This window comes from Ranitomeya variabilis, chromosome 1 (genome assembly GCF_051348905.1).
Source record: "Ranitomeya variabilis isolate aRanVar5 chromosome 1, aRanVar5.hap1, whole genome shotgun sequence".
Classification (NCBI taxonomy): domain Eukaryota; kingdom Metazoa; phylum Chordata; class Amphibia; order Anura; family Dendrobatidae; genus Ranitomeya; species Ranitomeya variabilis.
This window is the reverse complement of record NC_135232.1, coordinates 320,965,314-320,992,346: the sequence shown is the minus strand read 5'-3', so window position 1 is coordinate 320,992,346 and position 27,033 is coordinate 320,965,314. Positions and strand designations below refer to the sequence as shown.

Sequence of the window (27,033 nt, the reverse complement as noted above, 5' to 3'; positions counted from 1 at the left end):
ACTAGATAAGTTGGACTTTTGTCCATGTTTCGTTTTGCCTATTTGTTCCAGTTCACAGCTGAAGTTTTTGTTACTGTGTCTGGAAAGCTCTCGTTGATCAGGGATTGCTACTCTGGCGTTATGAGTTAATGCCAGAGTTTAAGGTAATCTCTGGATGGTGTTTTGTTAGTGTTTTTCTGCTGACCATGAAAGTATACTATCTGTCTTCTGCTATCTAGTAAGCGGACCTCAATTTTGCTAAGACTATTTTCCTGCTGCGTTTGTTGTTTCATCTGAACTCACCGTCATTATATGTGGGGGGCTACTGTCTTCTTTGGAATATTTCTCTAGAGGTGAGCCAGGTCTTATATTTCCCTCTGCTAGCTATTTAGGTCTTAGGCCAGAGCTGGGCATCTAGCGATAAATAGGAAATGCTACCTGGCTATTTCTAGTTGCGCGGCAGGCTTAGTTCATGGTCAGTATAGTTCCATCTTCCGAGAGCTTGTCCCTCTATAGGCTTGCTATGATCTCTGCCTGCAGAGATCATGACACCTCCCTAAGTTAGCATCCACCTACCACAGGTCACAGGAGATAATTCTCCCTTCCTTCTTTGATTCACCTGTAACTCCAGAACAACATAAGTTCCACACCTTAGATGTCAGAAGAGCCATCCTGACTTATATAGAAAGGTGTCAGACATGGAGGGAGAGTAGGGCTCTGTTTATCTCCTTTCAGGGCCACAAGAAAGGACATGGGGTCACAAGAGCTACCATATCTCGATGGATCAGAGATGCTATCTGCTTGGCCTATACGTCAAAAGGCGAGGTTCCTCCAGTGGGTATAAAGGCGCACTCAACACGAGCCATGGCTTCCTCCTGGGCGGAACAAGCAGATGTACCAATCCATTTAATATGTAAGGCCGCAACTTGGTCTACACCTTCTACCTTTTACAACCATTATAGACTCGATCTATCCACATCTTCTGATCTGACCTTCGGTAGAGCTGTTCTTAGTACAGTATTCCCACCCAAATAATGACTCTCTGAAAATCTCTCATGTGGGGTGCTGTCGTGGCGAAGGGTAAAAAGCCGGATTACTTACCGCTAATGCTCTTTTAATGAGTCCACAACAGCACCCATTTACTACCCTCCCGAAATTATGCACAGCTCTTTCCTTTAAGTTCACAAATAATGGTTGTATAGAGTTTTAAGATATTTTGCTGAATAAGAATTAATACTAAAGCTTTTGCGGTTCCCTTTTTATACTCTGTAAACTAAACTGAGGAGGAGAGGGGACCGCCTCCTTTTATTCTGTAGGTTTCCTGTTCCTATGGGCGGATCCCTCTCTCTCATGTGGGGTGCTGTCGTGGACTCATTAAAAGAGCATTACCGGTAAGTAATCCGGATTTTCTCCATGATTCCAGCTCAAAACATGACTCCTCCACCTCCTTGCTGTTGTTGCAGCCTTGCTGGGACATGGTGGCCATCCAGCAACCATCCACTACTCCATCTATCTGGACCATCCGGGGTTGCTCAACACTTATCAGTAAATAAGAATGTTTAGAAATTAGTCTTCATGTATGTGTGGGCCCAATGCAACCATTTCTGCTTGTGAACACTGTTTAGGGGTGGCCGAATAGTAGGTTTATGCACCACAGCAAGCCTTTGAAGGAGCCTACACCTTGAGGTTCGAGGGACTCCAGAGGCACCAGCAGCTTCAAATATCTGTTTGCTGCTTTGTAATGGCTTTTTAGCAGCTGCTCTCTTAATCCGATGAACTTGCCTGGCAGAAATCTTCCTCATTATGCCTTTATCAGCACAAACACATCTGTGCTCAGATACAGCCACAAATCTCTTAACAGTACGATGATCACACTTAAGTTTTCGGGAAATTTCTAATGTTTTCATCCCTTCACGAAGGCATTGCACTATTTGATGCTTTTCAGCAGCAGAGAGATCCTTTTTCTTTCCCATGTTACTTGAAAACTTTAATTAGAATCACCTGGAAAACTAATTATCCCATGTGTTTAAGATTGATTTCAGTGATCCATTGAGCCCTGAGACACAATACCATCCATGAGTTTATTTGAAAAACAAAACAATTAAATCTTTATCACACCTAAATCCAATTTGCATAATAATTTGGAACACAGTGTACTGTTTTTAAGGGTGATAGTATTTTTTTCCCCAAACGTCTTTGAATAAGAAAGTTTACGTATGTTTGATGACCTGTGTTCAGTGGTGTTGGCACGTATGGGATAAAGTTACAATAAACACAGATTGTTTTTCGTGACATATTGTACTTCATGTTGGTGATAAAATTTCTTCAGTATGACTTGCGTCTAAAATCTAAAAACCGCACCTCAAGGTGCTCAAAATCACATTCAAGAAGTTTATTAACCCTTCAAGTGCTTCACAAGAACTAAAGGAATGTGGAAGGAAAAAAATGAACATTTTACTTTTTTCACCAAAATTTTTTTTTAGACTCAAACTTTTTTTATTTTCAAAATGGTAGCAAGAGAAAATGGACCACAAAATTTGTTGTGTAATTTCTCCTGAGTACACTGATACCCCGCATGTGGGGGAAAGCTACTGTTTGGGCGCATGGCAGGGCTCAGAAGGGAGGGAGCACCGTTTGGGTGTGTGTCCACGGGCCGTATTGCTGGCGCTTTGGACGGAGCGGAAACCCCGCTCCACCAAAAGCGCTGCCTCCTTCTGCAAGTGCAGTGATTCCGGATGTGTTCATCGAACACATCCGAAATAGCCGCACCCTATGCATAGGACTGTGTTATTTACCTTGTGGAGGCAGAGCGTCACTGCAAGGTAAACAGACATGCTGCGTTCTAAAAACACGCGCCGCATGTCCGAAAATGCAGGGCCGCCGGATGTGTTTTCGCACCCATAGTGGAGATGGGATTTCACAAAATCCCCTCCACTATGCTGTAACATCTGGACGCTGCGGATTGAACGCTGTGGCTGTACGCAGCGTTCAATCCGCAGCTAATCTGGATGTGATCCTGACCATGGAAACATACCCTTTGACTTTTTGAACGCAAAATTGGCTGGAATCAATGCCTAGTTCCATGTCGCATTTGGAGACCCTCTAATGTACCTAAGCAGTGAAAACCCCCCAATTCTAACTCCAACCTTAACACATCCCTATCCTTGACCCTAATCCCAACCCTTACCCCAACACAGCCGTAACCACCAAACCACAACTGTAACCCTAATCACAGTGATCAAAATGAACCAATAGGAAAAAGCTCTGTCGTGCCCCAGATCCTATATCGGCCAATTGTCCCTTGACGTCTGAGCCGATGGACTGCAGCATGGGCCGACGTTGCCCCTACTTCGCCTACCCTGCTTGCATCACTGGTCTTCATCCTTGCAAGTGACTTCAGGAATGCCAGGTGACTGTGAACAGTGTCCAAGTGACAGGGCTACTGGACTTTTCTGTGGCCCAGGTAGACATAGATACAAACTGGTTCCGTGTCCCATAAAGTGTGAGTGGTCAAAGACTTGGTTATACCCTGTAATTGTCGTTCATGGTTTTCTTCTATTTTGGGATTTGTGGGGGAAAGCGGTACCGCCTGGTAGCTTGGCTGGTAGCCAGGTCACAACTGAAGAAACCTCGTCACATGTTACAGCCGACGAGCTTCCGTTGTCGATACTGTTTGATGAGGAGGAGGAAGCATCCACAGCAGCTAATATCTCTGAGCAGGAGGTGTCCGGGAGAACCTTTGTAACCACCCAACTCAGTGACTTTTGTAAAAAAAATAAATAAATACTGGGGCTAAAATAAGGGTGCTAAATGTTGTTCCCGAGGAGCTGGGAACCAATGTTCAGGTTCCGCGTTTGGCTATGTATATTGATCGATTATGTCAAGGGAGCAAGCTGAACGGCCAGGCAAAAAAGTGCTTCCTCAAGGCACGGTCCAGGGGGTATAGTCCGTTGACTCGGGTGAAACAATTTAATCCTGGGATTGGGTGTGGATGTTGGTGCCCACCATGGGGAACAAATTCCTCACTAAGTGGCAAGGACCCTATCAAGTGTTGGAAAGGGTTGTTGAGGGCCACCATAAAGTTTAGCAACCTAACGAAAAGGAAGCTCCACCATATATGTCAATTCAGCTTGGTCAAGCATTGGTGGGATGGGTTTCACAATTAGGTGAAGATGCCACCAGCTTTAGGCAGAGGGCAAGGTATGTAGACAAGCAGCTGGCAGAAACCTGGATAGAAAGTTCTGAGAGGGTTAATAGGACCAATATATGGGTCAAGGTTTGTTAATAATTAGATGAGATGGGCGGAACTAGTCATTCCCACCTTCTAATCCAGGAGGTGTAGCTGGTTTAAAAGGGCATCTGAACTGTTAATTCCTTGTCTGGGACTAAAGGTGCAAACACCTCTGGTATTTGGGTCTGAGTATGAAAGTTGAGGACTTGTGTAAGTTGTTTAGACTCTGCCAGAGGACTTTGAATATTGTGCAGACGACCATTCTGTTTCTCATACTGCTGTATGGACTTTGTTTTATTACTTTCTGCTGGAAGTTTATGGAGTTACTAAACCTTCCTGTTTGGACAAGAAACTGTGTGCCTGTGTGGACACTACCAACTGCAAACAAGCTAAATCCCTAGAATGTATACAGTAGCATATTCAGTACAAGTAGTGTTAGGTCTGAATGTGGCACTAAAGGGGATTAACTACTGAGATCATAATTTTCCCATCCCACCAGTGTGACCAGGAGTATTATTGTGTACTATATTCCTGCTCTCACCAGTCATCATGTGGGTAATATCCCATCGAGGTGGCCAGACTACCCCAGCCCTTAGCATACTATTATGTCAGGGTGCGGAAAGGGTGCATATCACACTGAAGTAGTGTTTTATACACGTGGCTAATACTGGCCATACAATGGCATGATTCTGACTACAGTATAATAGATTAGACCTGAGTATAGCAGCATACTTTAGAACAAAAATATGCATTTTTGTAGTGTCCAAATTTAGAGGAGACCTATCAGAAGTAAGAAATAGAAGTATATATTAAATAATACCTGACTTCTGCTTTGTCACCTATGACAAAAAAAAAATCCAGGCTGCAATAATTGCTGAAATGGAATAAAACATCTCTACAAAATAATTACAAGACAACTTTTATTTACAGGCTATTTTACAGGTCAGGTAACAGAAAAAAACAGTTGTCTTAATGGTTTGTTCTATTGTCAAGAGCGTTCCTGTAGATTGACAGTTTGTACCGGCGGAATGGTCGTGCCTTTGGTGTGAACAGTGCATTATCCCAGGCTGCGAGCAGAGGTAGCTCAGCTTCTGCAGCATTGGGAGACCCACTGGGGCACTGAGGCTGGACTTATCCAGCAATATGGCCAGCTTCAAAGTACCATGAGCAGGCTATAAAGCATAAAACCTACTTGCATCGAGCTATTTGCATAGGCAACTGGCCACTCTGAAAACTGCAGAGTGGCTGGTAACCTAGGCAACGGCAAATAAAAATCCATTCTTGACAATAGGGTGTCAATTGCAAAACTACTTTGTTTTTTGCAAGCACTTTGCAATTTATCTTTAAAAACTTGAGACAAGATAAACTTACAACTGTTGCAGTTAAAGAACGACTATTTACATGGGGGATGTCTAAAAAAAAAAAAAATGCAGGGACCTCCCAACTGAGATTTGACAAATGTAATTCATAATTTTCATCAGCTGCTTCTCACTGTTTCCTTATAAAAGATTCTGAGAGAATTTAGGGCACTACTACTTGTATTTTTTGCCAGAAAAAAATAAATTTTGTTCCTTAGTAACAGGCTACAATTCACTGTATAAAGAGGAAGGTAGTCTGTTGCTATGGATAAGAGGATTTAAATCACCATACAGCGAATCTCATCTCAGCAAGGCGACCTACTCGCACAATTCTTATCATAACTTTAAGATCCACTTTCTTCAGTGTTCACTGGCAGTATATTGTCAGAGTGTCCTGCTGGTTACCACGGATGAAAGTTACTGGTGGGACGATGTCTCGGGATAAGCTTTCCAGCCAAGCCATGTAGAGGGAACTGGGACATGCTGATTTGATGGCAATTGGCAGGCTTCTGCAAATAAATAAGAGAAGGACACTGTATTAACACCTAATAACGTCTTAAAAATGCATTTTATATGTATTTGGAGCTTTCTGTCAAAATGATAGGGTATAGGGAGATATTGTGAAGGACAGTATTGTGAAGGATTCAGAAATCTGTCTTAAAGGGAACCGGTTACCAGGTTTCCCCCTTATAAAGTACGGCAGCATTCTGCATGCATGTCCCCAACCCTCACATATGGTGCAGTCTGGTCCGATGAGCACTTCTCTCTGTTCTGCCAAGGGCAGAGCAAAGCACTGTAGTGCACATGCGCCAGCTTAACCTATAGGTCATCAGCTCTCTTTGGCCTTTTCCGGCGCATGCGCAGTACAGTACTTTGCTCTGCCCTTGGCATGGCAGAGAGAAATGCTCCTGCGAAGGAGCACAATAGCGTACACTGTGGATGACGTAATAGAGAAGAGATGCCAGACCAAGACCAAAGACGCCCAGCGGACCGGACTGCACCGTCGGTGAGTATAATAAAAGGTCTATTTTGTGCCTTGGATTGACGACAGAAATAGATTATTCCATAATACTGTAACAGGGCTTACATGTGCTCACCGTACTTTATATTGGGAAAGCCTGGTGAAATTGCAACAGCCAAGAAGCAAAAATTGTAGCATTTAGGAAATCACATGATCATAGTCCTATTAATAATATGCATATAGTGAAAAAATTAACACACCATCTTGATTTATTCAGTATCAAGTATGAGTGCTACTTGCAGAAATACACACACTTACACACCTTTGCATGCTATCAATGAGGTTATTAATGGTTGGCTGAGGAACGTTTTGCCACGCTGAATGCACTTGGGCACGCAAATCATCAAATCAGCTACTGTCAGCTCCCTCTGCAATTGCTGAAATGACGTCCCAGATGTGCTCAATGGGAGACAAGTCCTTGAGACTATATGCAATGGTAGCACGTTTAGGTGATGCAGGCTGCTCATAGGAACACAAGCAACAAGTCACCTATCATTGTCATATTGAAAAACAGATCTTGGGATGTACAATACCACTGGTTCCACAGTTAAATCAATTTATTGCTGAGCTGCTAGCGTACTTGGAATGCAGACTAGGGTCCGGCTTCCATATATTATGACACCCTACACCATAAACATGAAAATAGGCTCTATGTGACTATCTCTCATTAGGGCCTCTTTGTGATGTAGCCCAGATGTTTTCCATACCAATCTAGCTATCATTGCTTACAAGACCAAACCGGGTAGAGAGGATGGACCTCCGCTCCAGCCTCCATTGTCGTCTTGCTCTGCGCCATAATAGCCTTTGATAGTGGTGGAATGAGGTAAAAGGAACACCTGTAGCTGGAGTTCCGGCTAGTAGCCCAATGTCGTGCAAACGCCTTCTGGTAGTTTGTGTAGACACTGTTTGATGCCTTATGCTTGGTAAATGGCGTCGAATATCAGTTGCAGTATGGAATGGATTAATCTTGGAACTACTGGTATGACCATTTCTCAAAAATGACTGATGAGCTGTTTTTCAACATAGCAATGCCAAACTACATGGTACTTGTGCCACTGTGAGCTGCCTGCGTGGCTGAAACATGCTACTATTCTCTGCGGTACCTCCAGACTTGTCTCCCATCGTGCACTGGTCTGCAATTGCAAAGGGGGCTTCCAGCAGCAGATCTAACTGATTTTCTTGCCCGAGTTGCAATCAGCGTGGCAGAACATCCCTCAGACAACCATTAAAAACCTCATTGATAGCAGTCAAGTCCTGTAAGTACATGTGTTTCTGCGTGTGGCGCTCATACTTGACGCTGAAAAAAAAAACGATGTTTTGAAAATCTTGTTTCCATTTTTTTTTCACCATTTGCAAATCACTAACATTTCTATCCATCCTGTAATTTTCATAATTCCACAAATTTTCCTTCTTGGTTTTGCAATTTCCATGTTGAGGAGTGTATATATTTGCTTATACTTTTTTTCAGGTGCAATATCAGACATAGATGAGCAACAACTGTTATTTTCTTGTGAATTTCCTATGTTTGACCAAAGTCCCATTAGCGTATGGTATCCGATGATTCTCTCATGCGAGAGCATTGGATGCGATATGCTAATGACCCTCGGCTCCTCCTCTGCTGCGAGCGTGATCCGAGTGTCAGTGCTCTGTGCTCCGATCCTCTCGCATGAGAGACTCTGAGTACAGGTGCGGAGGAGACGGAGAAACTAATTTCTCCATCTCCCTTTTTTGGTGGGAATCACACTGCACTCAGGTAGACTTATATGGGTGCGTGCGAGCTGATTCTCGGGTGCAATCGCAGCATGCCGGATCGGCATCAGAAAATAATCACACCATAGAGAAACATTGGGGCAAGTGCAATCCAAATTTTGTACCCTATTATATCACAAGTGGGAATGAGCCCTTTATCTTCTTTTCTCACAGTTCAAAATTTTCAGACATGTGATTATCATTTCTGTTTATGTATGGTGCAAAAAAAGGCATAATTGCATACCAGGCCTCATTTATTGTAAATGAGAACAAAAATAACCCACAATTTCCTGTCTTCCAATGCTGATTTTCTTTTTTTCACTTACATTGCAATAAGAGCGGCATCCTGGGAGTTTTGTTGCAGGATCTCGTTTATTCTGACATATCGTTCCGTCTGAGAAGAAAATACAAGTCGTATTAATAAACCACCTTGATAAATTACTTCTCTACTTCAATGCTGTTGGATTCCCTCAGTTTGGAGTACATTTGTCTCATTTTACCTGAGGAAGACGTTATATACCTCGAAATGTGTTGAATACCGAGGTATTAAATAAAGTTCCACAATTCAAAAACATCTGGATTTCGACACTATTCGGTAGCGCCCAGTCTGCTATAAACATTGGAATTGACTGTGTCACATACGGACATGACGAAGAAAAATCAGAAATGTAAAAAAAAATTTTTGTGTCACCATATACTTAGACATTTGTAAAAAAAAAAAATGTTTCCATCGATTAATCTGTGTGAGGGATTGTTTTTCTTTACGTGGTAAGGTGACAGTTTTACGGACACCATTTTTGGCTACATGAAATATTTTAATCTGTTTTTATTACATTATTTTTAGGGAGGAGTGGGTAACCAAAACAGCGCATTTCTGAAGTTTTGATGTGTTGTTTCCCACTATGGCATTTACTGATTGTGTTGATTAAACTAATATTTTAACAGATCGGACTCGGTAATAAGTGTTTTTTATTGTTTTTTATTTATTTTTCATGGGAAAAAAAGTGGGATGATTTGAACTTTTATATTTTTTTTACTATATATATATATATATATATATATATATATATATATATATATATATATATATATATATATAATTGTCTAAGGGTTTTTCCGTCTGTCTGTCCTGGAAATCCCGCGTCTCTGATTGGTCGAGGCCCGCCAGGCCTCGACCAATCAGAGACGGGCACAGCATGGCGACGATGATGTCATAATGGAAATCCCGCGTCTCTGATTGGTCGAGGCCGCCAGGCCTCGACCAATCAGCGACGGGCACAGAATCGACGTAGATGTCATAATGGTTGCCAAGGCGACGATGATGTCATAAAGGTTGCCTCGACCAATCAGCGACGGACACAGTCTGCCGCGAATTCTGGAATCATCATTGTCCATATACTACGGGGACATGCATATTCTAGAATACCCGATGCGTTAGAATCGGGCCACAGTCTAGTGTGTATATATATATATATATATAATATATATAAATTTTTTTTACTTTTTGCAGGTCTCATTAGGGGACATGGATATGTGATTGCTTATACTTTATACAATCTCCTTTGGAGCTCCGCATATAGCTGTGCTTCTAAGGACTACCAAGATGGCGGTGACTAGGGCCTTTCACAGGCTCCCAGCTACCATGGTAAACTATCAGCACCTTACTATTGTGAAACAGGGTGCTGATGAGTGCTGGGTAAGTAATAGTGTGTATTCCATCTAAATGCTGGTGTAGAGATCGCCGGTGGGGTTCAAATCATTTGTGATTCTGTGCTGTAATGTCTGTATACTCCCCCCCCCCCCCCCCCCCCCATCCTTCCTTGGCCAGGAGATGTTGTATAATCAGACTATGCCCCCGTAAGGTCAGACACAGCCATTACAGGAACAGGAACATTTTTTGTTAAACACATCCAATTGTGAAAGTTATTATTAGATCTATTGAATAAAATCAACTTTTGTTCATGGGAAAACCTTTAACCCCTTTCTGGCATTGGATGTACCATTCTGTCCATGTGACCTGGGACTTAATTCCCATGGACAGAATAGTACGTCCAATGCCATCAGCTGCACTCCCGGGGAGAGCGCAGCTGATCGCCGCCGAGTGTTAGCTGACACCCGGCACTAAGTGACAAGAGCGGTCACGTGCCGCTCCCAGCACTTTAACCCTCGGAACACTGCGATCAAACAAGATCGCAGTGTTCCGGTGGCATAGAGAAGCATCGCGCAGGGAGGGGGCTCCCTGTGTGCTTCCCTCAGAACAACGCGATGTGAACATGTTCTGAGGTTCTCGCTGCCTGCAGACCCCCGGATCCAAGATGGCCGCAGGGTCCTTCCGAGTCCTGCAGGGAGGTGGCTTCTCAGTGCCTGCTGAGAGCAGGCACCGGGAAGCCTTCACTGCCTGTCATATCGCTGATCTGACACAGTGCTGTGCAAAGTGCCAGATCAGCGATTCAGCGATCTGACTTTATACAGTGATGTCCCCCACCCCCTCCGGGACAATGTAAAAAAATATATACTGTGTAAAAATATTTTTTTTTACGTTGCTAAATAAACAAAAAAATATTGTTCCAATAAATACATTTCTTACTGTAAATAAAAAAAACAATGAAAGTACCCATATTTAGTATCGCCGCATCCGTAACGACCTGACCTATAAAACTGTCGCACTAGTTAACCTCTTCAGTGAACACCGCAAAAAAAGGCAAAAAACAATGCTTTATCATCATACCGCCTAACAAAAAATGGAATAACACGTGATCAAGAAGATTGATATAAATAAACATGGTACCGCTGAAAACGTCATCTTGTCCCGCAAAATACAAGACCTCACATGACTGTGGGCCAAAATATGGAAAAATGATAGCTCTCAAAATGTGGTGATGCGCAATAAAAAGCGTCTTTTAGCGTGTGACAGCTGCCAAACATAAAAACCCGCTATAAATAGTAAATCAAACCCGCCTTTATCACCCCCTTAGTTAGGGAAAAATAATTAAAAAAAAAAGTATTTACATTTTCCCATTAGGATTAGGGTTGGGGCTAAAGTTAGGGTTAGTGTTTGGGCTAAAGTTAGGGTTAGGGTTTGGATGAGGGTTAGGGGTGTGTTCAGGTTAGGGTTGGAGTTAGAATTGGGGGGTTTCCACTGTTTAGGCACATCAGGGGCTCTCCAAACGCGACATGGCGTCCAATCTCAATTCCACCCAATTCTGTGTTGAAAAAGTCAAACGGTGCTCTTTCCGTTCCGAGCTCTGCTGTATGCCCAAACAGTGATTTACCCCCACAAATAGGGTATTGGCGTACTCGGGGCAAATTGGAGAACATCTTTTTGGGTCCAATTTCTCCTGTTTCCCTTGTGAAAATAAAAATTTGGTGGCGAAAAGATCATTTTTGTGAAAAAAAAATGATTTGTTATTTTTACGGCTCTAAATTATAAACTTCTGTGAAGCACGTGGGGGTTCAAAGTGCTCACCACACATCTAGATAAGTTCCTTAGGGGATCTAGTTTCCAACATGGGGTCACTTGTGGGGGGTTTCCCCTGTTTAGGCACATCAGGGGCTCTCCAAACGCAACATGGCGTCTGATCTCAATTCCAGCCAATTTTAGTTTGAAAAAGTCAAACAGTGCTCCTTCCCTTACGATTTCTGCCATGCGCCCAACGAGTGGCTCCCCCACATATGGGGTATCAGCGTACTCAGGACAAATTGCACAACAACTTTTTGGGTCCAATTTCTCTTGTTAACCTTGGTAAAATAAAAAAAAATTGGATCTGAAGTACATTTTTTGTGAAAAAATGTTAAAATGTTCATTTTTTTTTTAAACATTCCAAAAATTCCTGTGAAACACCTGAAAGGTTAATAAACTTCTTGAATGTGGTTTTGAGCACCTTGAGGGGTGCAGTTTTTAGAATGGTGTCACACTTGGGTATTTTCTATCATATAGACCCCTCAAAGTGACTTCAAATGTGATGTGGTCCCTAAAAAAAAAATGGTGTTGTGAAAATGAGAAATCGCTGGTCAAATTTTAACCCAAAATTGTGCTGATGTAAAGTAGACATGTGGGAAATGTTACTTATTAAGTATTTTGTGTGACATATCTCCGTGATTTAAGGGCATGAAAATTCAAAGTTTGAAGATTGCAAAATTTTTGCCAAATTTCCATTTTTTTCACAAATAAACGCAAGTCATATCAAAGAAATTTTACCACTAACGTGAAGTAAAATATGTCACGAGAAAACAATGTCAGAATCACCGGGATCCATGGAAGCGTAAAAATTGACCTGGTCATTAACATGCAAACCACCCTTTGGGGTTAAGGGGTTAAATACAGCCATTGTTGGACCTGTGTGGAGAGATCAGCTCCTGAGCCACCTCCACATGCGATCACCCCACGTAAGTAGGTGTATGCCATTGATTTAGGGGGTTAAAGAGGTAGCCCACCTTTTTTTTTTTTTACATGCATGTATTTGGGGCTAGAACCCATTTTCACAACTTGATTTAATTAGAAATTTTGCAATGTTCTGCTTTTACAAGCTCTTTGTTTCCTCACATAGTCAAAAATGGTCCCCAACCACTCTAACTCTTTTTCCCCAAAGGGGAATTAAATTGTTGGAACTTATTGTACTTTGCCTTTTTGTTTTTTTCTTTGTTAATATCTCTACACACTGTCTTGCCAGACAATGTCTACGCATTTTGCTGGCATGTAGAGCATATTGACCTTATAGTAGAAGCCAGTAACTCATACATTATTTATATATACTGTTTATACAGCACACAAGAAGCACTGTCATTTTACTATGAAAACTCGCCATCATCCCAATATTATGTCATATGAATATAATATTTACCTTAGCCGTGTGGTTTAGGAGGTCCTTGTCACTGATCCTCCAGGGTGGGATCTCTAGTTCATTCCCCGTCTGGTTATCAATGTTATATGGGGCAATAAGGTCCTCAAACAATTGCATGCTGTTTACAGAGAGGAAAAAGGTTAAAGTATATTTAAGTATGACAGGGTTTTCGATTTTCTAGTAGAAACTAACAGTATATACAGTGCCTTGAAAAAGTATTACCCTTTTAACATTTCCACATTTTTCCATGTTACATCCACACAAACGTAAATGTATTTTATTGGAATTTTGTGCCAGACAATTGGTCTCTCCGGATTTTATTTTGGATTATCAGACTATAGAGGGCTGTACATAAATGCACGGCACAATTTTCATATTTATATTTTTTTAATATTTTGAAAACCATGTATCATTTCCTTCACACTTTACAAATGCTTGCTACTTTGTGATGGTATGGTACATAAAATCCCAATAAAATACTTTTAAGTTGTGGGTGTAATATGAAAAAAATGTGGAGAAATTCACGGGGTATGGATACTTTTTCAAGGCCATTCATTGTCTGAAGATAATTTTAACGGTATACTACTTATTGAAATTGTCCTCTAATATCTAAGTAGTTAGCTGAATAAATGTAAAAAGATTCCTATAAGGGAGCAGATAGACGACTGTTTAACTCTTGCGAGGAATGCATCGCAATCCTCGTACTGGCCGTCTGTTCTCCTGATCTAAATTTGACAGTGCACAGAAATATTATACGCTGTCTTCCTCAGGTCAGGAGAGGTTCTGTTCCAGTCCATGCAATGTGATGCGATCATCATACGAGTTATAGTTCTGTCTGCGCCCTAATTAGCATTATAGGAGCTATAGACAGGCAGCTGGACAAGTCCGGAACATAGTGCATGTATCACCGAGGTGTTGATCCTCGGTACTATGAAACCTAGAAAGAAGGCTCTAGCACTGATCGAGTACTTGATTGAGATTGAGAGGTTTGTTAAATGAAGCAGCATGGGTCTAGGTTTCAGGAATGGCTGGTAAGAGATGGGCGGGACTGGTCATACCTATCCTTCAATCCATCAGGTGCAGCTGGATTAAACATGGCAGCTGGCCTGTTCACAAGTGTCTGGGTTTAGAGGTGGTAACACCTCTGGTATTTGTGTCTTTTGTGTGGAAAGTGAAAGACCTTGTTCTTGTGGCTCGGAATCTGCTAGAGGCTGAGTGAAGGACTGACGTCTAAATGAGTGATCCTGTGCATTATATGGACTGCTTATTTTCTGTTTTGGTTCTGTTATAACTTTTGAGCCCAGAAAAGGCTGTTTTGTTTGGACTTTACCTGGAAGTTTATGGAAATAATAAATGTCAGCTATGTTGGACCTGACCGCATTGCCTGCCTGTGTGTATGCTATCGACTACCAAAGAGCTTGATCCCTACAGAACCCTATGTACTTACTTTTTAGGATGGGGCTTCTGGTCAATATCTGTCAGCACCACAACATCCTGGAATCCCAATCTGAACTTTTCTAGCAGTATATGCATTCTGTTGGTAGAAATTGGATAAGAGACATTAGTAGGGTACAATTGCTCTTTTGCTGTCATCCACTTGACCACCCACTTTCTCTCGGCCATCCATATGGCATTCCAATGGAAACATACTCTTTTCTCTCTTCTTCTGCATTCTCCTGGGTTCCTCTGATGTAGACTCGTACTTTGCATTGGCTCCAACGTTTTCTTCGAGTTAACAGGTAAGGGATAAGAAGGGTGAGACCTTGAGAATAATAAAAATGAAATTAAAAAATCATGCAATAGTTTTTGTTCAATATGAAATATTTGTTGATACGTATATAAAATGTATTGATAAGCCAAAAAATATTGAATTGTTCTCACCTCCATCATCATACAGCCAGTAAATATGGATGCTTTTCTTGCCTTGGCGGCTCTGGAATTCAGTGTTGGTTTGATTCATTATTTCTGGCAATATAGTTGGGGGCTCTAGGAATGAAGAACAGATGTGATACTAAATAATGAGAATTTTCATCACAAAAGATTAGTCAAAACTTAACCCCATGGTATGAAATAGAATCTTACTTTTTTCTGTTTCTTTGTCACATATAACTTCTTCGTCCGAATCCTGGAATGCTAAGTTATCTAAAGCAATAATAGGACATATATGATGATTTGTGAATTAACGGTTTAAACATTATACTCATATTTACTTTTCTTTTGGAGATGCTCAATATCTAAGCTTACTGGATTGTAAATCTGCTGTCGCAGAATCAGATTTTCTATTTCTAAACCACTAAAGCATCTTAAACTACACGTCCTAAGGAATTCACATTTTTCATGCATGCTGGTGGATCAGCCATCATGTAAGGACATGTCCAAAACGCATCAGTATTTAACATCTATATATACAACAATTGCTTATTAAGGACACTTGAGGGATATCTATCTATTAGTGATGAGTAAACGTGCTCGGATAGCGTACTTATTGTAGTCAGTACAGCCTTAAAATGAGAAATGGAGCTGATTAAGATGGGCTGAAGCCGTAGCTGTGTTTTTTTTTCTTCAGTGCTGCAAATATTATAGCACACCTTCTACTTTATTACGATAATGTGCACGGTATGCTCAACGTCTTTTTCAATTGATAACAATGGGCACCCACAGATTACTCATAAGTCTTACTATCTTGTGATATAACCCTCTACCTACATACATTGCCCCTGCATCTTCTGGGAAACATCAAGGCCATCCTTTATGTGTAGAATGCACACACCAAACTGACAGTCGAAGGAGTCACTATGAAAAGAGTAAAAGTTATTCACTTGGAATGATTACAGCTCAATTACAGATAAATAAATTGCAGATTATAAGAAGAAGGTGCTAAACCAAAGACACAAATGAGCAAGTCAGAAAAGGAAGATCATCAGCGATGGCATATTACCATACATAGGACCGAATTCATCATTTGCATTCATTGTCATTTTTGAGCCAAATTCTTAAAAATTGAGAAATGGTAGAGGTTTGACACATACCTGACTACACTTTTATGTAGAATAAACTCTTCCACACTTGAAGTTGTGCTGTTTAAGTAGTTTATAATGCGTTTCAAGGCTGCAATGGTCTCTTACAGTATTTTGATTTGAGAAAGAGAACAGTATGGACTCGAAACGTGTTCTGAACTACTTAAAAAGCACAACTACAAGCGTGGAAGAATTTATTCTACATAAAAATGTGGTCAGGTATATGTCAAATTTGTCTACTATTTTTCAACTTTTATGCACAAGGACCACTTCTTTCTGTAGATGGGACTGCAGCAGTTTAATTCGATATGGGCATTTATTGGAGTTGTGACATACAAAGCCCAATCGGGAGTATCATTCTCACCCCTTATCCACTTACAAAACACTACCACCCTATGTGCGCTTGTCTCTTTTCCACATTTTTAAAAATGGTGCATATGCTTCATAAATTTTGCACAAATAAAAAAATATGCCTTTTTTGGTCTTTGACCCATTCTGCCACTATTTAGTACATTTATGCCAAATTGTTGCTTTTTAAAAAGTTTAATTTGATGCATTAGTCTACAACATCTGGAAAAGCCACATTGATGTAAAAATCAGAAAATTAACTAAACATTAAAAGACAACTGTAAATAAGGCACAAGTCACTAATTGTGAGATGTTCAAGCTAACACGCTGGCAAAATGCAATGATGAATCAGGCCTATGTTTACAGAGGAAGAGATTATACATTATTACAGATCGAAGAATCCTCTTGAAATCTAGACTCTACTCACTTAATGATTGCCACATATTCTTCTAAGCATTGCCCTGGAACTTGTTGCCAGTTACTTTTATAACCCAACACCACTGTGTTTGGCTTTAAACGACCTAGACCAGTTACCTGCATGGACAGAAGGTATCATAAATTGCTGTAGTATCTATGCAGTAGAGAATATATGTGAGATACTTCACAAACTGGTGTTAATTGTGCATGTTTATATCTTGTACCGATCTCATAATATCCAAAGGGCCTACAATCAAGGAAATTATGTCTCATCTATATTAATGACCATAGCGGATTGTTAGTAAGTGTTAGTTCTATAAAGGGGTTGTCCACTACTCGGACAACCCCTTTATAATCTGTTTGCCCCCATAAAATAACGACACTAATACTCACCCTGGTGTCACTGCTGTCCCAACGGTGTTGACACTTGCTCCACTGAGGCTCCCGGATGAATCAGACATTTAGAGGAAGTCACCTGTGGCTGGCTGATCACTTCTTATTAATGTCTGATACGTCTGAAGGCGGGAAAGTGAAGCCAACACTGATTGGGCGCAAGGCTCGTGTAACACACAAAAAGGTCACATTGGCCCCAGGAGAGCGACTGTCGATGCCGCTGAAATAGTGTAATCATCAAAAGGGTAATTGCAATCAGATCCCTATGATTAGCAAGTGACGGCATTTCCTACATCGCTTGCATACAAGTGACACATTTAAAGGGAACCTGTCACCATGAAAATACACTTCAATGTATAGCATGATATAGAGCAGAAGGAGTTGAGTAGATTCATTATAGAAATATACACTGCTCAAAAAAAATAAAGGAAACGCAAACAACAGAGTATAACTCCAAGTAAATCAAACTTCTGTGAAATCAAACTGTCCACTTAGGAAGCAACACTGTTTGACAATCAATTTCACATGCTGTTGTGCAAATGAAATAGACAACAGATGGAAATTATTGGCAATTATCAAGACACACTCAATAAAGGAGTGGTTCTGCAGGTGGGGACCACAGACCACATCTCAGTACCAATGCTTTCTGGCTGATGTTTTGGTCACTTGAATGTTGGTTGTGCTTTCACACTCGTGGTAGTGTGAGATGGACTCTACAACCCACACAAGTGGCTCAGGGTGTGCAGCTCATCCAGGATGGCACATCAATTCGAGCTGTGGCAAGAAGGTTTGCTTTGTCAGCGTAGTGTCCAGAGGCTGGAGACACTACCAGGAGACAGGCCAGTACACCAGGAGATGTGAAGGGGGCCATAGGAGGGCAACAACTCAGCAGCAGGACCGCTATCTCAGCCTTTGTGCAAGGAGGAACAGGAGGAGCACTGCCAGAGCCCTACAAAATGACCTCCAACAGGCCACAAATGTGCATGTGTCTGCACAAATTTAGAAACCAACTCCATGAGGATGGTCTGAGTGCCTTCCGTCCACAGATGGGGGTTGTGCTCACAGCCCAACATCATGCAGGATGCTTAGCATTTGCCACAGAACACCAGAATTGGCAAATTCGCCACTGGTGCCCTGTGCTCTTCACAGATGAAAGCAGGTTCACACTGAGCACATGTGACAGAGTCTGGAGATGCTGTGGAGAGCGATCTGCTGCCTGCAACATCCTTCAGCATGACCGGTTTGGCAGTGGGTCAGTAATGGTGTGGGGTGGCATTTCTTTGGAGGGCCGGACAGCCCTCCATGTGCTTGCCAGAAGTAGCCTGACTGCCATTAGGTACCGAGATGAGATCCTCAGACCCCTCGTGAGACCATAAGCTGGTGCGGTTGGCCCTGGGTTCCTCCTAATGCAGGACAATGCCAGACCTCATGTGGCTGGAGTTTGTCAGCAGTTCCTGCAAGATGAAGGCATTGAAGCTATGGACTGGTCCGCCCGTTCCCCAGACCTGAATCTGATTGAACACATCTGGGACATCATGTCTCGCACCATCCACCAACGTCACATTGCACCACAGACTGTCCAGGAGTTAGATGCTTTAGTCCAGGTCTGGGAGGAGATCCCTCAGGAGACCATCCGCCGCCTCATCAGGAGCCTGCCAAGGCATTGTAGGGAGGTTATACAGGCACGTAGAGGCCACACACTACTGAGCAATATTTCCTTGTCTTGAGGCATTTCCACTGAAGTTGGATCAGCCTGTAACTTCATTTTCCACTTTGACTTTGAGCATCATTCCAACTCCAGACCTCCGTGGGATATTAGTTGTGATATACATTGATAATTTTTAGGTTTTATTGTTCTCAACACATTCCACTATGTAATGAATAAAGATTTACAACTGGAATATTTCATTCAGTGATATCTAGGATGTGGGATTTTAGTGTTCCCTTTATTTTTTTCAGCAGTGTATATACAAACCTTTGCTATTTCTAGGATTTTAAGTCCATTGGGCAATCCTATCAGTGATTGACATCTTTCTTTATACATGTGTACAGACATGGATAGCTGTCAATCACTGATAGGACTGCCCACTGGACTTAAAATCCCAGGGAGAACCCAGGATTAAATTATTGAAATGCAAGTTCAACTGAAGCTTTTCTCACAAAACTATGTATCAATCTGCTCAGCTCCCCCTGCTCCATAACATGGTGCCAGAAGATGGGACTGGATTTCAATAGGTGAAGTTGACCATTTCAGGAGTAAAGTAATCATGTAATACATATGATCAGATGTACTGTATGCAACTCGTGAATTAGTTGTACATGGGATTGTACATCACTACACAATATGTTGCTGCTGCATAAAGTTAACTATGAGTTATAAAGGTGTTAAGTCTTTGTACCTGCATGAGACTTTTGGCTCCAGCTTGTAAAGTCTTTTCTTGGATCACACTGTAGAATGATCGCACCTTCCTAGTGTTTAACCACCGAAGCTGTCCATCCGAGTCTGGTAGCTTGTCTGAGTCCTGTCAATAAATAGTGGTTATAGATGGTGGTTTTTAAGGACATTTTCTTTAGTCCCTTAAGGACCAGGGGTATTTCCGTTTTTGGCAACTTTTTTATTTTTCCATCAATATGGCTATGTGAGGGCTTGTTTTTTGAGGGACAAGTTGTCCTTTTGAATGTCACCATTGATTTTACCATATTGTGTACTGGAAAATTGCAATTCCTCAATTTTTGGGGGATTTTTTTTTGCCATGGTCACTAAATGCTAAAACTGACCTGCCATTATGATTCTCCAGGTCATTATGGGTTCACACACATCAATCATGTCCAGGTTCTTTTTTACTTAAGTGGTGCAAAAAATCCAAAGTTTGTAAAGAAAAAAAAAAAAAAAGCCATTTTCCGAGACCTGTAGTGTCTAAATTTTTCAGGATCTGGGGCCGGGTGAGGGCTTATTTTTTTGCCCGCTGTTCTGAAATTTTTATTTATACCATTTTGATGTGTAAACGATCTTTTGATTGCCCGTTATTGCATTTTATTGCAATGTTGCTGTTGCAGCAACCAAAAAAACGTAATTCTGGCATCTCAAATTTTTTCTCTCTACACCGTTTACTGATTGGATTAATTATTTTTATATATTGATAGATCAGGAAATTCTAAATGCAGTGATACCAGATATGTGTGTATTTGATTGTTTTTTTTTATTGTTTTACTTTGGGTGTGAATTGAGCTTTCATATTTTTTGGATTGTTTAATTTTTTTTAAAACATTTCTTGTTTACTTTTTACTTGCTTCAATAGTCTCCATGGGAGACTAGAAGCTGCGATCATCCGATTGCTTGTACTGCTTGCCCCTAATAGCCGCGGGTGGAATCGCGACCAACAGCTGTCATTGGCTGGAAAAGGTGCAAGCTCATCGCAGGGGGAAGTGTCCAATGTCGGATATATCCATCATTGGACGTTAAGGGGTTAATAATTTATGTTCATGTCATTAAATACGTTTACTTCATTTTTTGACAAATTAACTTTTGTTTGTTTACAGTTTAGTACGTTAGAGACTGACCACCGCTGCTAGACAGGAGAATAGTCATTGCTCACAAACTCTTTTCCATTGAGCTTGTAGACACTGTGATGAAGCTGGGAGTGCGATGTTACCTTCTAATCCCGACCAGCTTCAGGGCAGTGTTTACAAGCAAGAAAGCAGCAGTGACGGGTTATCTAGGCAGCAAGATGTAAACTAAAGTGTTAATTTCTCAAGAACAATCGCAAATTCTAATAAGCAGTAATTTGCATTTGTTTTTACAAGCACGGTCCAACAATATCTATGAAGTTGGGAATAACCATTTACAGTCTCAATTTTTAAGAAATATTGCATATCTAATACTCACAATTACAACATTCCCACAGATCATCAAACTTGTATTCTTTGTTACAGAACTGACAAAGTCAACCAGGGCAGGACGGAAGTTGGGGGGTCCAGTTAGTACGAGACATTGTGGTCTATCAGTAGGAATAAACAATAGAAGTTAATGCCTTGCACACAGTTCATGCTAAGGTTATCAGCTTCATATTAACTTCCCTACCTAAAGTTCTTGACATGCTCTTGTACTCCGGTCAGGCTCACACTGTAGGTTAGTGCCATGTTGTAAGCTCCAGCCTGCACAGAAGACCCCCAGTTCACATCTAATGGTGCAGAGGAAAACTTGTTTAATACTACAGAGTCCTGATCACTCATCTGAAAAGATATAGTAATTCATTTTCATATTGGATATGGAATAAAGGTAATCAATCTTACCGGGCTTTTTGTAGGTGACATAACCTAGGAGTATGACAATGATCGCTACAGCAATGATAGCTGCCCACCACGTCAGAAGAAACATAATGACCACTGAGACTACAGCCCCAAAAAGGGAGGTCCATTTGTTGTAGTAACGGAATGATGGCCGCCATCCTATAAGATATTAGATATAAATGATAGTGGGAACAGAGTAAGAATCACACGCATACTGTCTATCTACAGTATCTATCCAGTGCTCAGCATAAATGGGTACACTTTAACAGATTTGTCAGAAAACCTTTAGATACCTTTTAGGCTACTTTCACACTAGCGCCTTTTGCATACGTCGCAATGCGTCGTTTAGGAGAAAAAACGCATCCTGCAAAGTTGTCTGCAGGATGCGTTTTTTCCCCATAGACTTACATTAAAGACGTATGGCCACACGTCACATCCGTTACATGTAATGTTTTTTTGTGCGTCGAGTCTGCCATTTTCGACCTCGCATGCGCGGCTGAAACTTTGCCCCCTCCTCCCCGCTCATCACACTGGGCAGCGGATGCATCGTAAGACTGCATCCACTGCCCACATTGTGATTAATTAGCACACTGTCCGATGGTTTGCGACGGCCCGTACTGACGGACTAGTGTGAAAGTAGCCTAAGAATCAACATTTTCTATGGGATACTAGAAAATATGGAGCAATGATTGCAAGCAAGATTTGTTATTTTGCACTCAAAATAATTTTCCTAACAAATTTATTATAGACCAAGTAAGATAATGAGTTCACCCCAATGAGGCTATGTGCACACGTTGCGGATTGGCCGCTGCAGATTCGCAGCTGTTTTTCATGCATTGTACAGTACCATGTAAACTTATGGAAAACCAAATTCGCAGTGCACATGCTGCGGAAAATACAGCGCAGAAACGCTGCGTTGTATTTTACGCAGCATGTCAACTTTTTGTGCGGATTCCGCAGTGTTTTACACCTACTCCATAATAGGAATCCGCAGGTGTAAAACCGCAGTAAATCTGCAGGTAACCCAGTGCGTTTTACCTGCTGATTTTGCAAAAACGGTGCGGAAAAATCTGCAACGTGTGCACATAGCCTTAAAGTCTTGGGAGCAAAGCTAAAGTTTAGACTATAAAATTCTAACTAACAAGAATTTAATCACATGGAAGTTTAAATAGTCATTAAACAGGTGTCCAGCAGACAGCTGACTATAAAAGGTCATTATTTCACAAATAAAACCCTTTCAAATTTCATGTTGTCAGCAATGGCACAACATGGAAGAGAAATGTCACAAGACCTGAGAAAGAAGATATTTTTATGCAAAAAAGATGAAGGCTACAAGAAGATCAGCAAAGCTTTAGTTATCAATGAGCATACTATAGCAAAAGTGATACAATAATTTAACAAAGATGGAACTGCAAAAATCTCAGAGAGACGTCCAGACCGACCATGGAAGTTAACAAGTAAACAGGAGCAGGAGAAGAATTAAAGAAAATTGACATGCAAGTTCACTGCAGTTAGCTAAAGCAGTAGAAAGTCAAACTGGGGTAAGTGCTTCCCATTATGCAATACATCTTACACTGCAGACGAATGGCATGCATGGGTGTTGTCCACAAAGGAAGCCCGGGGCCTGTGCTGAAGAATATAAAGACAACTGGGACTCTGAACTCAGGAGTGATAAGACCAAGATAAATGTTTTTGAAAATGATGGCTTCAAAACTTTATGGGGTCACAAAGGTGAGAAGTGCAAAGAAAAATGCATGGTGGTGGAAGTGTCCTTATGTGGAACTACATGGGTGCTACTGGTGTCAAGGAGCTACAATTCATTGATGGTATCATGAACTCACAGGTGTACTGCTGTATATTGAAAGAGAAGGTGCAACTATCACTCTGTGCCCTTAGTAGACGTTGACTTTTTCAACATGATAAAACACTTGCATTTCTGAAGAACAGGGTGAAACTGATTTATTCGCCAAGTATGTTTCCTGATCTGAACCTTATCGAGCACCTATGAGGAATCCTGAAGAGACAAGTTGAGCATCACCCTCCAACATCCAGGCTATAAATGAGGTCGTTCTTGAAGAATGGAAAAAGATAGATGTGGCAATATGTTGCCAACTTGTTCTTTCGATGCTTCGAAGACTTGGTGGTGTTCATGTTTTTTTATGTGTGGTGTATTCATTTTTGCATCAAGTAATTTGAGTAAAACTGAAGATTTTGTAATGAAAATTTATATTATTAACCTTACCTTCAGATTAAAAAAATGCTCTATGAAACTCAGTCTTGTCAAAATTTTAGAAAGTTTTGTTATGTTCAGTGAGATTAAAATATTACTTTTCAAAGGGGGTGTACTCATTTATGCTGAACGCACTGTATATATATTGTGACAAAGTCACTGATAAAGTGCTGGAAGGAAGATATGTTTAACGCCTTCATGACCTTGGGATTTTCCGTTTTTCCGTGTTCGTTTTTCACTCCCCTCCTTCCCAGAGCCATAACTTTTTTATTTTTCCGTCAATTTTGGCCATGTGAGGGCTTATTTTTTGCGGGACGAGTTGTACTTTTGAACGACATCATTGGTTTTACCATGTCGTGTACTAGAAAATGGGAAAAAAATTCCAAATGCAGTAAAATTGCAAAAAAAGTGCAATCTCACACTTGTTTTTTGTTTGGCTTTTTTGCTAGGTTCACTAAATGCTAAAACTGACCTGCCATTATGATTCTCCAGGTCATTACGAGTTCATAGACACCTAACATGACTAGGTTATTTTTCACCTAAGTGGTGAAAAAAAATTCCAAACTTTGCTAAAAATAAGAGAAAAAAAATTGCGCCATTTTCCGAAACGCGTAGCGTGTCCATTTTTCATGATCTGGGGTCGGTTGAGGGCTTATTTTTTGCGTGCTGAGCTGGCGTTTTTAATGATAGCATTTTGGTGCAGATACGTTCTTTTGATCGCCCGTTATTGCATTTTAATGCAATGTCGCGGCGACCAAAAAAACGTAATTCTGGCATTTCGAATTTTTTTCTCGCTACGCCGTTTAGCGATCAGGTTAATGCTTTTTTTTTATTGATAGATCGGGCGATTCTGAACGCGGCGATACCAAATATGTGTAGGTGTGATATTTTTTTTATTGATTTATTTTGATTGGGGCGAAAGGGGAGTGATTTAAACTTTTATATTTTTTTTATTTTTTTCACATTTTTTTTTTACTTTTTTTCTTTACTTTTGCCATGCTTCAATAGCCTCCATGGGAGGCTAGAAGTAGGCACAGCACGATCAGCTCTGCTACATAGCAGCGATCTGCTGTTCGCTGCTACGTAGCAGAAAATCAGGTGTGCTGTGAGCGCCGACCACAGGGTGGCGCTCACAGCTACCGGCGATCAGTAACCATAGAGGTCTCAAGGACCTCTATGGTTACTATTCTGAAGCATCGCTGACCTCCGATCATGTGACGAGGGTCGGCGATGCCATCATTTCCGGCCGCCCTGCCGGATGCGGTAGTTAAATGCCGCTGTCTGCATTTGACAGCGGCATTTAACTAGTTAATAGGCACGGGCGAATCGTGATTCTGCCCGCGCCTATTACGGGCACATGTCAGCTGTTCAAAACAGCTGACATGTCCCGGCTTTGATGCGGGCTCACCGCCGGAGCCCGCATCAAAGTGGGGCTTCTGACCTCGGACGTACTATCCCTTCCGAGGTCAGAAAGGGGTTAATTACGTCTAATGGCGTTAGTGATATAAAACCCAGAGTTTTTCCTCCAGCACACTAAGTGTTGTGAGGGTTAAGCTAAGTTGCATAATGGGCTGGCTTGTATGTGGGCATCCATAGAGTGGATGGGAGGATGTCCATCTTATCTCCACCTGCAGAGCCGGCACCGTCGTGTGCTGACAGGACCTGTGTGGTGTCACAGTCATGTGATCAGTCACATGGGGGAGGAGTCACATGGTCTGGGGCTTAAGTAGCTTGCCTCCAAAGGCAGCAGTGGTCAGTGATAGAAGAGAAAGCACTCAAGGAAAATGTTTGTGCCTGTGTCAGAGGACCTGAATCGTGGGCATTGCTAACCCTGAGCGGGCTGATCTCCGCTAGCAGAAGGACTGTTTTGTGATTCTGCTAGGAGAGGGCCATGTTTACTTTTTTACAGCTTGGTTTATGCTGCATTTAATAAACCAAGCATGTTCTTAAAGAGACAGTGTTCTATTTCTACCTCTGTGTCCAGTCGAGTGAGACAATATACCACAGGATATATATATCCAGGTGATGCAGATTCATCAGCTTTATAGAAAGCCTCCTTTAAATATAAAACAAAAAACAGCAGCCATGGTTCTTCTACGCAGCTGCCTAGCATTCTGAAAATTAAAATTTTAGATGCCCTCAAAGTAGGAGAAGGCTATAAGGATATAGCAAAGCTGTTCAAGTTGCCTTTTCCTCAGTTCGAATTGAATTTAGCAAAAATGGCAGTTAACAGGTCAAGATAAGGTCTGGAAGACCAAGCAAATTTTCAGTGACAGCTGCTCGTAGAATTGCTAGAGAGGCAAATCAAAATCCCTGCTAGACTGCTAAAAACCTTCGGAAAGATTTAGCAGACTCTTAAGTTGTGGTGCATTGTTCCTGTTTAGAGACATCTGCCCAAACATGGCCTTCATGGAAGAGTTAAGCATGGGGGTAGATCAATCACGCTTTTGGGCTGTGTTGCAACCCATGGCACAGGGAACATTTCATGGGTAGAGAGAAGAATATTATGGCATCCAAAGAGTTCAATTTTGGTGTCATCTGACCAGACTACATTCTCACAGTATTTCACAGACTTGTTTAAATATTGTTGAGCAAACTTTAAACGTGCTTGAACATGCATTTTGTTCAGCAATGAAGTCTTGCATGGTGAGCGTGCATACAGGACATGGAGGTTAAGTGCATTACTTATAGTTTTCTTTGGAACAATTGTACCTGCTGATTCCAGGTCTTTCTGTAGCTCTTGATGAGTGGTCCCTGGCTCTTGAACAACTGTTCTGATAATTATTTTCACTGTCTGAAATTTTGTGGAGACCACCTAGTTGTGGCCAGTTTATAGTGAAATTATGTTCTTTAGTAGTAGTTTAGAAATTTTTATGTAACCAATGCCATCCGTATGTTTTTCAACAATAAGGTTGTGAAGGTCTTGAGACAGCTCACTGATTTCACCCATCATGAGATGTGTCCAATGTGGCATCTTGGTAATGAGACACCTTTTTATAGGCCATCAGTTGAACTAGCTGATATTATTTTTCACTAAGTGGCAGAATTGCCTTCTAATTAATGATAGATTTCAGCTGGTGTCATATAACTTTCCATGGCTTTTTGCACCTCTCTTTCTTCATGTGTTCAGTAATTTTTCCCTGTGTCATTTTTCATTAT

General features: G+C 41.3%; 1 protein-coding gene across 2 annotated transcripts in view; it reads right to left on the bottom strand.

Moving 5' to 3' along the window:
* Positions 1–5,118: 5,118 nt before the first annotated feature.
* LOC143793969 (solute carrier family 12 member 3-like) overlaps positions 5,119–27,033 on the bottom strand; it is a 36,641-nt gene continuing 14,726 nt past the window's right edge. For both annotated transcript variants that reach the window (XM_077280888.1, XM_077280887.1), the window contains 13 exons: positions 21,648–21,803; positions 21,436–21,535; positions 21,241–21,352; positions 19,754–19,876; positions 16,972–17,078; positions 15,890–15,972; positions 15,262–15,321; positions 15,061–15,165; positions 14,830–14,941; positions 14,627–14,713; positions 13,180–13,297; positions 8,665–8,732; positions 5,119–6,077 (listed from right to left, as the gene is read on the bottom strand). In XM_077280888.1, the coding sequence (XP_077137003.1) occupies positions 5,936–6,077; positions 8,665–8,732; positions 13,180–13,297; positions 14,627–14,713; positions 14,830–14,941; positions 15,061–15,165; positions 15,262–15,321; positions 15,890–15,972; positions 16,972–17,078; positions 19,754–19,876; positions 21,241–21,352; positions 21,436–21,535; positions 21,648–21,803 (1,373 nt within the window). In that variant the 3' untranslated portion in view covers positions 5,119–5,935. The remainder of the gene's footprint in view (positions 6,078–8,664; positions 8,733–13,179; positions 13,298–14,626; positions 14,714–14,829; positions 14,942–15,060; positions 15,166–15,261; positions 15,322–15,889; positions 15,973–16,971; positions 17,079–19,753; positions 19,877–21,240; positions 21,353–21,435; positions 21,536–21,647; positions 21,804–27,033) is intronic.